The sequence below is a fragment of the Protopterus annectens genome, chromosome 7.part0 (genome assembly GCF_019279795.1).
Source record: "Protopterus annectens isolate FY-2018-M chromosome 7.part0, PAN1.0, whole genome shotgun sequence".
NCBI classification, from domain to species: domain Eukaryota; kingdom Metazoa; phylum Chordata; order Ceratodontiformes; family Protopteridae; genus Protopterus; species Protopterus annectens.
This window is the reverse complement of record NC_056739.1, coordinates 98814724-98829613: the sequence shown is the minus strand read 5'-3', so window position 1 is coordinate 98829613 and position 14890 is coordinate 98814724. Positions and strand designations below refer to the sequence as shown.

General features: G+C 39.7%; 1 protein-coding gene across 5 annotated transcripts in view; it reads right to left on the bottom strand.

Annotated features, from left to right (window-relative positions):
• LOC122806256 (peptidase inhibitor 16-like) overlaps positions 1-14890 on the bottom strand; it is a 639946-nt gene that overhangs the window by 208704 nt on the left and 416352 nt on the right. For all 5 annotated transcript variants that reach the window (XM_044076525.1, XM_044076526.1, XM_044076523.1 and 2 more), the window contains 2 exons: positions 6457-6513; positions 1959-2015 (listed from right to left, as the gene is read on the bottom strand). In XM_044076525.1, the coding sequence (XP_043932460.1) occupies positions 1959-2015; positions 6457-6513 (114 nt within the window). The remainder of the gene's footprint in view (positions 1-1958; positions 2016-6456; positions 6514-14890) is intronic.

The following is a 14890-nucleotide window of genomic DNA, read 5'->3' as shown; positions in this document are numbered from 1 at the left end:
CATTTTATGGTCAACCATGTCAAAGGCCTTTAAAAGATCTAGAAAGAGTGCGGAGGATAGTTTGTTACTGTTACGGTTGCGGTTTATAATGTTTGAGAAAGACAGGAGGGCTGATGTAGTGCTGTGGTTTGGCCTAAAGCCATGCTGAGAGGTGGACAATAGCTTGTTCTGTGTGAGATAGTGCACAAGCTGTATGTGATGACAACACTGCTCTATTTATCTTAGGGGAGCAGAGAAGTAGAAGGTAGAATCTTGGATGCCTTGTCTGCAGATACTGAGATGGCAGCAGGGTCTACAGAGGGACATATGAATAGGAATTTGGAGTCCTTCATCCCTTTATAAAGTCCATCTGGTCTTTGGGGGGCTGGAGGTTGAGAATCTGGGCACTTTGAAGCAACAGCAAAGCATCTAGGAAGGCTGGCAGAACAGGATGTATGGTAGATGGCGAAGGGGAGCCCATCTGAAGTAGGCCATAGTACCTTTTTTGGATATCTAATACCTGACAACAATCCCACTTGTAAAACTCCCTTATCTTAAGAACTGTTTCCCCAAAAGAGATATCATCCCCAGGGGAATCCGTACTATTATATTTCTCTTCTGGGGAGGCATAACCCAAAGGGGAAGAAATTTGGGTTGAATAAGCCAAAAACTCGTCCCCTGATGATTCCCCATCATCTGAGGAAAACCTCAGAAATCCTCTTTTGAGGAATAGAGGAACAAGTGGAAAGAGAAGGAGAGGGAGACCTGAGGACTGTCTCAGAGCCATAAAAGCATTGACCAGACCTTGGAAAAGGTCTGCCAATCCGGTGGTAGTTCCTGAGGAGCTGAAGAAACAAATTTTGCCTTATTTATTTTTCTTTTTGGGAACCTCCATGTGGTGAAAGGTGGATGGGCCTGACCTCGACCTACACTCTACAATGTCAGTAAGAACATCCTCTCACACTATGATCTAGGTAATACCATGCAGGTCTTCGGTCACAATGAGCCATGGTTCCCCCCCTACGCCCAAGATGGATGCCTGTGTTTCCCTCAAGGATATGCTGGTAGAGTCCTTCACAGCCTCCACACTGGTACCTGTCAAAGGAGTGTCCACTGACTATGGGACAGTCTCCAGGCCAACAGGAGAAATGTCTGGAGCAGAGGGAGCAGCAGAAAAATCAGGCCTAGGCTTATTGGCCTTCTTAAACAAAAAAACACAAACCACAGGCACCGAAGTAAAAATAAAAAAATAAAAACCTTTAATGTCTCTAGCTCCTAGGCCAAACAGCCTTCAAGGAGTACAATTCTTAACAGCACACCATGGCGCTATATAGCACAAAACTAACCAATTAAATATCAATTATCATTTAACTAATTAATTATTTCCGATTATATTCGGTGTTTGAAAATTTAAAATACTGAATGATGGCATTTTCCCCTTCTCCACTGTTGTGCGATCTTGGAGTTGGTATATATAGTTAGGGAGTATTGGGGGCAAAGCCCCCCACATGAGGGGTGCAGTGGGGCTTGCCCCCTGCATTAAGAATGTGTTTAGCATTTTGAATTTTCAGTCTTCTGAGATTCAGTTTTTTGGTTGTCAGTCTTCTGAAGTAGACCAGTGTCATGATATCTCAAGTTTGGGATCATTCTTGGGTTTCCCCTTGTTTTAATTAGTATAAATTCATTACTTCATTTTTAAACAAATATACAACAAAATCTTCATGCATAAGCTAAGTAAGGAATGGGAAGTTCTTGTTTTAAATCACTGATTTTCTATAGGACATAAAAATTGATAAAAGTGAGTTGTCTGAAGCCCTGATGTAATGGCACTATTATTAACTGCTGGGATAACTCACCACCCTCAGTAAAGAAATTAGTGAATGTAAGATAAGTGGAATTACCCACGTCACAAGTTTTGTCAGCACTCTTATTTACTAACATCAGTATTAAAAATAATGACAGTGAGAATTCAAGTGTACCTGTTGATGGAGATTGAGTTGGAATATCAGTCCAGGATACCTGGCTGGCTGTTGTTTCTAGGAAAAATACAAAGAAGAGAAATAACAGGCATCAATAAACACAAACATGTTGCTTTGTACACTGTACCATCCACACATGCATCCCACTTGCCCAGATGCATGTCTAGATTACGTTACACTTCCTAGACCCATATATATATATATATATATATATATATATATATATATATATATATATTTATAGAGTGACCTAAAGATGCATGAGTTACTGTTCTGACCACAGTCAGCAAGTCAGGCAAACATACGTGTATATATACCTTTAGTATGTCAGACATAGCAATACATATGTCTTCAGTATGGAAAACATGAGGGTATATTTGCCTTTAGTAAAGTATGCCGTACTGGTGCATCTACAAACATACTCCTCTCTATCCACATGCATATACATATGGATTATTGCACCCCCCCCATCCACAGCACATGTTTAGACACCCATGCACATGTATGTCAAGATTTTGCATCCTGTTTCATCTACAACCATACCTCTAGATACATAAACATTTATGCCTGGATTACGGTATACTTTTTTCATCCAATGCTCATCCCCAGACACCCTGCACATGATTTTGTTATGGTAAAGTGCCTTGTCTTTAAGGAAGTCTCAGGTCATACATGTGCCATTTACCTATATTTTATTTGGTTGCTGTATGCACACACACACACACACACACACACACACACACACACACACACACACACACACACACACACACACACACACACACACACACACACACACACACACACACACACACACACACACACACACACACACACACACACACAAACACACAGATATGCAAGCTTTCTACAGAAAACTCAGTCAACAGCCTCAGCCGTAGAACAGACTGCTATGTACGAAAGGTAAATTTATTGGTTTATTTTCCTTACTTTGTTTCTTATATATTATTTCTTGTTTAATTGCAGTGTTTATTTTTGTTGTAGTGTGCTGAAATATTAATAGTTCTGATAAGAAGAGAACATAGATGTGTCTCTTGGTTTTACGTAGGAATTAGAAGTTAATGACCTGTGAACTGAGGGAGGAGCTATAAACCGGTAGTTATACTTAAAGGAAAAAGAAAACATTGCAATGTTTTAGGAGAATACTCAGTGAAACACACTCTACCACAGAACAAACTGCTGTTTGCAACCTTCCATAGCGTTCCACTTGTGTCCTCAAATCTAGCTGGTCTTGACTTGTCTACCCCTAATACACCCCTAATACAAATAAACTAACTACAATAGAAAAACAAAAGAAGTGGGAACTCACACAAACAAAACTTTTATTATGTTTACTGTTGTTGGTTGCTGGTTTATTAGTTAATCCCTAATACGAATTTTGTCACATTACTGCTTCCCACTCCTCTTATGCTGTCTCTTGTGCTTGTTGGTAAGCACAAACATATCTTCTTGTGGAGGCAGTCGCTCTTTAAGTAAATTCATTTACCCTTCAGTGTATTTCTTACATCCAGAATATTGAGTGCCCACTGTTACGTAGAGATGTAATCAATTATCCCCTAACAAAATCTCATTCAAAATAAATCACCCTTATTATTGCAACTAAGCTGGTTACACACTGTGTCTTTAACCAACAGTGTATTGCACTGATTTTAGATCCATACTCTATTCTATTACCTATTATTTTCGAAATTAATAATCTTCCCTACAAAAAAAACACTAATCGCCAACATGGAGTCCTAGCCTAATTTAGCTTCATCCTTAGCCAGCCTAAAACATTTTTTTCTGAGGCAGTGTAGTAACTGCCATATGTTCACAGGCAACCCACTTTTAACACAAACTGGTTCTATCTGTGAGAGATGCGTCTATTTATTTAAACTGGAGGCTAATCTCTAGATCCCACCCACAATCTTGAAACAGCACCAGAACAACACCACATTCCTACCTCTGCTGAGGTAATAAAGTAATCCTTACCTTAGTCTCCTAGGCCTCCTAGTCATCCTACCAGCTTATCTCAGCCGTGTAGCACAAATACTGACACCACAGCTATACCTACTGTTAGTGGGAGCTAACTGTATGGCAGTTCTGTATCCTTAAGGTCCCATAAGCCTGCAGCACATCCCAGAAATGTGTTACTCCTTGGTGCCTCCATTATGAGACATACAAACACAGCACCTGCCAGGCTGCCAATGGATAGGGTGGCAGTTAGATGCCATTCTGGTGCATGGATTAGGTCGCAATACTGCCCTGATACAGTTAATATCTTGCAGTTGCCCATGTGAGGTGAAAGAATTTAGACATTCCACACTGGAGAGCTACAGAGAGATGTTGTTAAGTTCCCTGCTCATGTCTTCAATGAGGGCAAGGCCCTGGCATCGAGCAGCATTGTACCAATACCAAGAATGTTGCATAAATTCAGTGATAAAATAAGTCTCTTAAATACCAAAAATAACAAGTAAAGGCAAACGACAAAAATACGACCAAACGGTGTCCAAAAAATAAAAGATTTATTCAACTCCTTTAGCCCCTCGGCAAATCAATGCCTTCAATGGAGTATCTTAAATAACTGGCATGTCACTGTTGTTCTAGGGACTTAGTGTTCATCTGTATAGGATGAAATGGCCAACTGACTCTCCTTTTTTGCCAGGGATGGCTTGCATCTTCATCCTTGGTTTTCACATACTGGCTAAACCTTTTGTTACTTCCATTGTGCATTTTTGTTCACCTGATTGATATCCCAACATCAAGGTAGGACTTCTGAATGCAGGAAACTAAACAATAAAATGATAGACCCTGAGACTTTCCATAACCTTGAAGACATCAGCATTTTTGCAAGTACAGAAACCTGGTTCCAGTTTAGTAATAACACTTCCTGTATTCCAGGGTACAATGCAACTGGGTGGGGGGGAGGTATTTATATCTCACCAGATTTCACATGGTAGAAATCTGGAGCTGGTTGAAGTCCTAGTTTCAATCAATAAAATGAATTATCCCATTACAGCGAAGTATAGAGCCTCATCTAATTTTGAACCAAATACCTTTCTTACGGGTGACTTCATCTATACGCACGTGAAGTGGCAAATATTTGCTACCAACAACAAATATACCCAAAGATTCTTAGGCATATAAATGCCAATACAGTTTACCAAATTGTCCCCCTTCCCACCAGAGGTATAAATCTTCATAATCTTGTTCTCACAAACATTTCTTCCAATTGCACTTCCTTGCTTTGTGGCATGCTAATAACTCCACTACCTTCAGGGATCAATCCAAAAACAACTATTTACTGATCTTATTGATAATCACAAATGGTAAAGGCCGTTACCCATCGCTCTAAATTTTACTCACTCTTGGACAGAAGCACAGAGACATCCATACCAATCTGGTGTAAGCATAAAGGCAAGTTTAAAATTACACCAATATGATGGCACTACAACATCAATACATTCTAGAATGAAAAGAAAAAGCTCCTGGCCATGATTAAAAAGATGTCCACTACATCATTGCGAAAGGGATTTAAAAGTGGTAAGTAAGTTTAACAAACTTATCATTAGGAAATGTAAGACCAGCTATAGACTTAGGGTTGCTACATATTCAAACGACAACCATAAGGCCTTCTTCAGCTATATCAGGGAGCTTAGAAGTAACTAGCATTTCTGTACTGAATGTTAAGTGCTATGAATGACACAGCACTCTTTGAACTCCTTCATCCAAAAAGAACTAGTGGCAAAGCAAACGCCCACTCTAAGGACCTAAATATTTATTGCCACATTGACTACACCATATGGTGTGACAGATACCTAACCCCATGCATTCCCCATTTCTAGAATAGGCTCCCCTTAACTATCAAGAAGGGTACTTCCCTACCAACCATTAAAACCAGTCTGGATGACTGAATGGGTGACTGCAAATTGTTACTGGGAGTATGTCTCCCATCAGGACTGGGTAATGTCTGTGAGCTTGTTAATGGTCTCCTTGGCCGTATGCATAGTAATAATCTCTCAATTTATGAACATATGAAGCAGGAACTGAAAGAGGTACTGAGTGAATCACAGAAAAGCCCTGAGACCAGGGAAGCTTCTTTGGTACTCTTAAGTGACTATTATGTTATAAATGTACTATTGCACACACGCACAAGGTGATGTAGGTATACATAACGTAACAACCTGTCATTACTTTAATGGACATATTCACACACATGCCCATACAGCCAGACACACACATGCATGCATGCACGCACGCACAACCATATATACGTACACTGCTTTCACTTATACAATGATACAAGGCACATTTGTATTAATCTTGTATTTATTTTGTACAACATATGGCATGTTACACAACACACGTGTGACCAGCACACACATTCACATATAAAAATACGTCAGTCCATATACTGTGATCCTCATGTATATCCCTCAATATGTCCACTCCAAGTACAGCTTCTGTCACAGTTATAGCAATACAAATCATAATTTACCTGCCATTTCAGAATCATCAGAAGTCATGGGCCAGTGTCCTTGTTGGTCTATTGTTTCTAAAAATAAATAAACATATATATATATATATGTGTTTGTCTATAAAAGAAATGTATACAGCAGTTAGGAAACATGCATTTATTTTCCATTTCACATCCACAATGAATTTACAGAGCAGCACATAATTACATCACAGATAGAGCAAACATATATTAGACAGTCAACAACACAGTTCTCATTTGGCATATTGTCAATACATGTGCATCTAAGTGTTTCAATTATGTCTATGTATGTGTTAGTGTTTCTAGTATGTAGTGTATACAGTAACATGTTAACATATCTCTCTTCATGTAGAGAACTGTGAGCATGTATATTAACAAGGAGTGGTACAACTTAGACAAATGCAGCCACGCACACACACATATGGGCAACCTCTTTCTTCCAAACATATGCCTTCCTTCAAAAATGCAGTACGTGCTGCATATACATTTATGCAAACAAATGCATATGAATATGATTAGTGCATACAGTTAAACATATTCATAAATAACTGCACACATACTAAACAAAAGAACATAAAAACAAAGAAAAAATACATGCAGTTCAAATTTAAGGTAGGAATTAATGAACTTAAGTATTTTACACAGTGATCAGCATTTGCAAACAGCCCACTTCCATGCAAAATTTGGCCATTCAATAAAACAGTTCACTGTACCTATCCAGGCATGTCCAAAGGGCAGTTTCAGGTGTACTCCCCAGTCCAACTGATGAATCTGGGCATTTTGAGGCAATGTTACAACTGTCTCATGTACACAGACAACCCTCTTCTCCTACCACCAAACACTTATACATGCAAGAGATGCAAGTATACAGCCAAACTAGAGGCTAATTTCTCTCAACCCAAGAATGGGTCAGACAGTCAATAGGAGAAGGGAAATACTGGCATCAAACCACCAGTCTCACATATACCCATTAAACCAGCACCTACAAAAAACACACATAAATACATGAAAACATACTCGGAGGCTCTAAATAGAAAATCTGCAAAAGCAACAGAGACCTCCAAAGCAGTCTCCACCCCCCCAACACAAACCATGAAACACATACTTCACAAAACAAGTGTGCCACACAATCACAGCCCTTAAGGCAAAATAACATACCCAACATACTAGTAATAGGTGACTCTATAGTCAGGTACACTGATGTCCCACTCACTAGGCTGAATAAGGAGAAAGTTACTGTTAGCTGCCTGTTCGGTGCCAGGATTCGCCACATAGCACAAGCAAGTACAAATATGACTCTGTCATTGTCCATGTTGGTGTGAATGACCTGAGCCGTACCTCCCTGAACTACATAAAAAGAGACATGGAAGAGCTCTCTGATCATGTAGCCCAGGCCGATATGACCCTGACCCTGAGTAGCATCCTGCCCTCACCAAGAATGATATCATGGTATAAAGAAAAAAATTATCAATTTCAACAATTGGCTAAGTTTCTGGTGTCATTCAAAGGGGATCCAGTGTCTGTCTGCCTGGGATGACATGCTCGACAAGCCATGCTGCTTCGCTAGAGACAGCTTGCACCTGTCACCCTTAGGCTTTTGAATACTGGCCAAGGCTCTTGCCACCCCCATAGTGCCTTTTCTAGGCAAGGCTCACAAGATAAACCCACAGCCGTAAATAGCACAAGTAACAAAAATCTGAGGGTAATGCTACTCAATGCCAGAAGTCTAAACCTCAAAATGCACGCACTCGAGGCACTCCTCAGTATGGAGAAAATTGATATATGTGCAGTAACAGAAACCTGGTTTAAGGCTCCAGAGAGCACCCCAGCACTACCAGGCTACAACTCATACCATACAGTTCGGCCACAGAACCTGGACTGAAATACAAAAGGCGGGGGAGTATCCATATTCATCAAGGATACCCAAACCTCCAGGTTAGTGGCACAGCATGATGCTTCAGAGATCATCCATGTGCAACTAACAATGGGCAAAACTGCAATTCAAATTGTAGCTTGCTACAGATCACCCAACATGTCTCAGGACCCCCATTCTGTGTTTCTGGAAATACTGGGAAACAAACGTCCTACCAAACACTCTAATATTGCGTGATTTCAACTACCCAAACATTAACTGGGAGAACTACTCAAGTACTAACTCCCTTGCCCAACATTTCCTAGAATTTATAAACTCAAACGCTATGGATCAACTGGTCAACACTCCCACCAGAGGTGACAACATATTGGACCTGGTCATCACCAACATGGGCGACCGGTGATTTCAACTACCCAAACATTAACTGGGAGAACTACTCAAGTACTAACTCCCTTGCCCAACATTTCCTAGAATTTATAAACTCAAATGCCCTGGATCAACTGGTCAACACTCCCACCAGAGGTGACAACATATTGGACCTGGTCATCACCATGGGCAACCGATGTTCCACACCAGAGGTCAACCCCTTGCTGGTTAGATCTAACCATAAACAAATCACTTTGGATATCCACATTCCGCCCTCACCCCCGGACAAGGAAACCACCGTAAAAAACATTTCAAAAGCAAACTTCACATTACTTAAGAACAAGGTGGAAAGTTTCAAAGCCCCCATGCTAAAGGATAACGCTGTCCAAGCTGCAAAATCATTTAATAATGCATTCTATGGGCACCTACAAGAATGCATGGATCATGCTATCCCAATCAAAACCAAGACTCACTGCTCCAAGAAAATGAAACCAGTCTGGTGGACCCCTGCCATAGACAAGCTATACAACAGAAGGAAGGAAACTAGTACAGGAAAGAGTAAAATCCCAAGAAGGGAAGATATCCCTGATCAGTATCAGCAAGAAACTATGATCCCTCATAAAACTGTCCAATGCGAGCTTCGAAAGAAAAATACCAAGGACTCCAAAGATAACCACAAGGCATTCTTTAGCTATATCAAGAATCTAAGTGGCAATGCTCAGATCTGCTCGGAGTTAGTGCAGAATGGCACAAAATACACTGAACTAACTGATATTGCCAACATCCTGGCAGACAGATTCAGTGCAAACATTACCCCCCTCTCACCCCCAAAAGGGCCCATAACCATACCAGAAGAATGTAGAGCCCCTGAAATCACAGACACTCAGGTTAAAACAGCCCTCTCCAAAGCCAAAAATACAGCATCGATGGGACCAGACGGTGTCCCAGGCTGAGTCCTACATGAGCTCAAAGACGAACTAACCCCTCACCTAAACACACTGTTCAAACTCAGCCTCTCCACAGGCGATGTGCCCATCGAGTGGCACACAGCAATGGTTATTCCGCTCCACAAAGTTGGAGCCACAACAGACCCCGGGAACTATCACCCTATAAGCCCGACTAGCTTGGTCTGCAAGGCTATGGAGCGCATCATCATGGAACTCATTAATAGAGACATTGGGAACCTCCAAACACTGGACCCTACCCGGTTCGGCTTTGTTAAGTCAGATCATGCCTCCTAAACCTGGTGGACTTCTTTGAGACAGTTACCAAGGCTATAGATGAGGGAAAGGTGGTACACACAGCCTACCTAGACCTTGCAAATGCCTTGAACACCATTCCCCATTCCAGTATTATAGACAAGCTCACCAGCCTGAGCATAAACCCCTATGTCACAAGATGGGTAGCCAATGATTCACGGACAGAACCCACATGGTGAGAGTTGCAGGAGTTAGGTCTGACTCTAAACCAGTTACAAGTGGCTTTCTCCAGGGCTCAGTCCTAGGACCACTCCTGTTTGGCATATACTTCTCAGAGGTACAGGACTATGGCTGACCAAGTTCACAAATGACTGCAAACTAGGGCCTATAATTGACTCTCCGGCTGACACAGACATCCTCCAAAAGGGTCTCACTGAGATGGATACGTGGTGTCAAAATCATGGCCTCAAGCTAAATGCCAAAAAGTGCATAGTCATTCCTTTTGGAAAAAAACAAAGTACCCACAAACTACCACATAGGTGGTAGCCCCCTAAATACGTAAAATGTAATAAGGGATCTGGGAACCCAAGTAGATATAAACGAACAAACCACCACACAAGCGCAAATAAATCCCAGACCAGGTCAGGAGAAGACAGGTTTATTGTACAAGAGCGTAGGAACACGTAGAACACAAAGCACACTAACGCTGTTCAACAGAAACGTTTTCGTCTTCAACTTTATCAAAGTTACCTCTGAATAAAGTGCACAGTAATTGTATATTCCCCTCAAGTTTAAAACACCCAATCACAAAATACCAATTAGATTAATTGCAATTGAACATTATAGTTAAAAGACTTAGACGTAAAATATAAAATCATAAAATCATTCAAACCCAAAAGTTATTATTCACAGTTTGAAAATAATTTGTTATACTGAATGTTAAACAAAGTATTTGATTAAATAAACTATTGAATAACCTAGAAAATAGTTTTGTTTAAAAATACTGAGGATTTTGTTGAATTGCCATGAACACTAAATTGGTTTAAAACACCCTCTAGTGGCAAAGAAAAAATGCATCTAATAAAATCCATTTTTGTATCTAAAATTCCAATGTGTAAAAATCTACAATCTAAAATTGTAAATGAAAACTTTTGTAATTTAATACCTGTGTACATTTCAACCTTGTTTCTATAACTTGGCTGCCCTTAATTTTAAAACTGGTGCTAGGGACACAAATTCGTTCAGTCCCGAGTTCCTACTTGCATCCAGTACAATTTGCCAGTATAACTCTCTATACTCAATAAGAGTTTCCCACATGCCTCCCCTAGGGTTGGGTGTTACCACTTCCAACACAAAGAATCTGAAGCGAGACGTTTTACAAGTAAGGGTGTGTTTGTATAGAGCATTTGTCTCCTTCTTGATCTTAATGTCGTATAGATGCTCATAGATTCTTTGTCTCAACTTCCTTTCACTTTTGCCGATATAGAAGGAATTACATTCTTCACATAAGGAAATATATATGATCCCTTTGGTTTCACAGTTTGCAAAACTGTTCAAGTAAAGTTTTTTCTTTCTTGCTTCTAGAAATAGGTGGTTACCACATATTAGGTGTTTGCAGTAATTACATCTGCCACACTTGTGTAATCCTATTTTTTGTTTATTTTTTTCATTCAAACCTTTTTCTAAAATATTCTTGATAGTTTTGCCTTTCCGATATGTGTGAACTATTTCTTTTTCAAAAATGTAATCTAAATCAGACACTTTGGAAAAATTATTCCATTCTCTCGTGAAGATTTTCTTAATAATACCCGACTGTCCTCCATAGGTAGTGATGAGTCCTGCCTCGTATTGACCGTGACTTTTATTTTCATATGTAGAGGTTGTCTGATTTACACCTTTCCCTAGTATTGGTGCAAACGTGTCATTCCTTTTGTCTTCTACCTCTTTGAATATGTTATTAAAGAAGTGTTGTGGGTAAACCCCTGTTGGTGAACAAGCTCCTTAGGAAATCAACATCTTGAAGGAAAGTTTCATTGTCTGAGGTCATCCTACTTAGACGCACCAACTGGCCTTTCACAACACTCTTCTTTTGGTGTGGAGGATGGCAGCTAGTGTAATGAAGGTAGGAATTAGAAAACGTATCTTTCCTATACACTTTGGATGTAAAGCTGCCATTCTTCTTCCCTATATGAACGTCTAAATAAACTAATTTGTCGTTGTTGAAATTGTTGGTGAATTTCAGAAAATCAGTGGTACCGTTCAAATAATCCGCCAGTTTGTTAAAATCTTCATATTTTCCATCCCAAAGGAAGCAAAGGTCATCCAAGAATCTAGCATATAGGAGCCATCTTTCTTTGAAGGGTGAATTTAAAAGATATTGATTTTCCCAATATGCCATGATGATATTGGAATACGTGGGGGCACAATGTGCACCCATTGCCACCCCTTTCTCCTGTTTAAAATATTCACCTTGGAAATATATAAAATTGGTTTTTAACACAATTTCCATCAATATCAAGCTGTTCCTGAAATCTTTGTGATCCATCTTCTTACTCACCACCAACATTTCTTCAAACCATGTCATCCCCACATTGTGTGGGATACATGTGAATAAGTCAACTACATCCATGGTTGCAAAAGCCAATTTTTCATCGATCAACCTTGGTTCCGATTTCCTAAGGAAGTCCCATGAATCTTTTAAAATGTGAGTTTGACCTTCAAGTACACACTTTACCTTTTGATCCACATACTTTGCTAAGGGAGCAGTCACAGAACCTTCAGCGGATACTATTGGTCTTAAGGGTGGATTGGTGTTGTTTTTGTGTACCTTGGGAATTCCAAATATGCACGGCACCTTTGGTTTGTCCACCCTTAAATATTGGTAGGTGTCCCAATTAATAGAACCTTCTAGGAACAAATCATAAAGCGTGGCTTGAATTTTTTGATAGGCAATATTTATTTCATTGATAGAAGCTCTAGAATACTTATCTGTGTTATTAAGTATTTCCATCATCTTGCCTTCATACTGTATTGTATCCATGATTACAGTTCCTCCACCTTTATCAGGTTTCATAACCCTTAAATTCTGGTTGTTACTGATCTCTAAGTGTGGTAAATTCTTCTGCTGTTAAGTTTGGATACACCTTTTCTTGTCCAAACTTAGCTCTGATCTCATTCTCCACTTTTAATTCAAAATTCCTTAGTTGTGGATGTATAGGTGGGTTGAAAGTACTGTTCCGTTTGAGACCAATTTTATTAGTGTCCGCAGGTTTACCTTTAAAAAATAGTTGTAAGTTTTTTTTCCTAATAAAAAGCTTAATGTCCACTAGTAATTTAAAAAGATCAGTTCTCTGTTTGGGAATGAATGTAAAACCCTTTGAAAATAAATCAAAGTGTGTTTTATTTACAATTGTACTAGAATAATTAAAAATGTGAAAGTCTCGATAGGTTAACTTATTATTAGTTTTTATAATATCTGTTGTTAATTCCACACTTTTTCGTTCATTCTGTGTGGTTTCCACCCCCTCCCCATGTAGTTTTTTGAATTGTAAACTACCTTTTCCTTTTCCATCAGCCTTTCTGATCTCCTTAGCTGGGGAAATTCTTCTGTGTCTGGGTGTATATCTAAATTTTGTTCCCCCTCCCATATCATATCTGTTGTCTGTTCTTTGGACCAATAACCATAACCCCTTCTATAAGAGGTTTTGGGTTTAGGGTAATGTGTTTTGTCAGCATACTCCTTTAGGTCTCTATTAATCTTACCCATTTTCCTGTCTTGTGCTTCCCTACATTTAAATTCAATGTTTTTTAACAGTTTATGATATTTATCCCTCTCACAATCAACAGTATACATCAAGTCGCTAAAAATAGCTTTGTTAATATTGTCTATGTCAACCCGCAATTTCAGCATTTCAGTTTCATTGTTTTTAATAATGGCATTCATAATCTGAAAACCACAGTTATCAAAAATTGTAATAAGTTCTTCATAAAATACAGACCCTTCGAAAACATTGTTAGGGTATCTGCAAACCCTGAGTCCCTTAGGGACTATTTTGAGTGACAAGCAATGCTTTAAGTAACAGTTGTCCATGTCTAAAGTTTTATATTTAAAAAGGTAGAAATCCAAGTCATTTAACATTGATTTATAAGAGGCAGAGTAGTTGTCATGTACACGCTGTTTGCTAAAATCATATTTAACATTGAGTAGTTCAGTTACTCGCATTTGAGTACCTGTATTTAGTCTTAAACCAGTTACAAGTGGCTTTCTCCAGGGCTCAGTCCTAGGACCACTCCTGTTCGGCATATACTTCTCAGAGGTACAGGCAAGCACAGAAGGACTATGGCTGACCAAGTTCACAGATGACTGCAAACTAGGGCCTATAATTGACTCTCCGGCTGACACAGACATCCTCCAAAAGGGTCTCACTGAGATGGATACGTGGTGTCAAAATCATGGCCTCAAGCTAAATGCCAAAAAGTGCATAGTCATTCCTTTTGGAAAAAACAAAGTACCCACAAACTACCACATAGGTGGTAGTCCCCTAAATACGTAAAATGTAATAAGGGATCTGGGAACCCAAGTAGATAGCAATCTCTCCTTTGATAATCACATTGCCAAAGTGGTTAGAAAATCCTTCCATGTGGCCTACCTAATCACAAAAGGGTTTGCATCCAGATCAAAAGAGGCCATTGTGCCCCTCTACGCATCACTCATCAGACCTATCATAGAGTACAACGCCCCATTTGGGATGTACCTTACAAGACACCTGCAACAGCTGGAAAGACCACAGAAGTACCTCACCAAGAGGATCACTGGCCTCAAACAGCTGCCCTATGCAGCTCGACTGAAGAAACCCCAGCTTTACTCGGTTGCATACTGCCTACTCAGAGGTGATCTCTGCCTGACATACAAGGCCATGTCCAACCCAGAATTGATGGGCATGCTTCACCTAAAGAAAACCTTATCCCCTCGAGCCACATGCTCTAGGGATCTAAA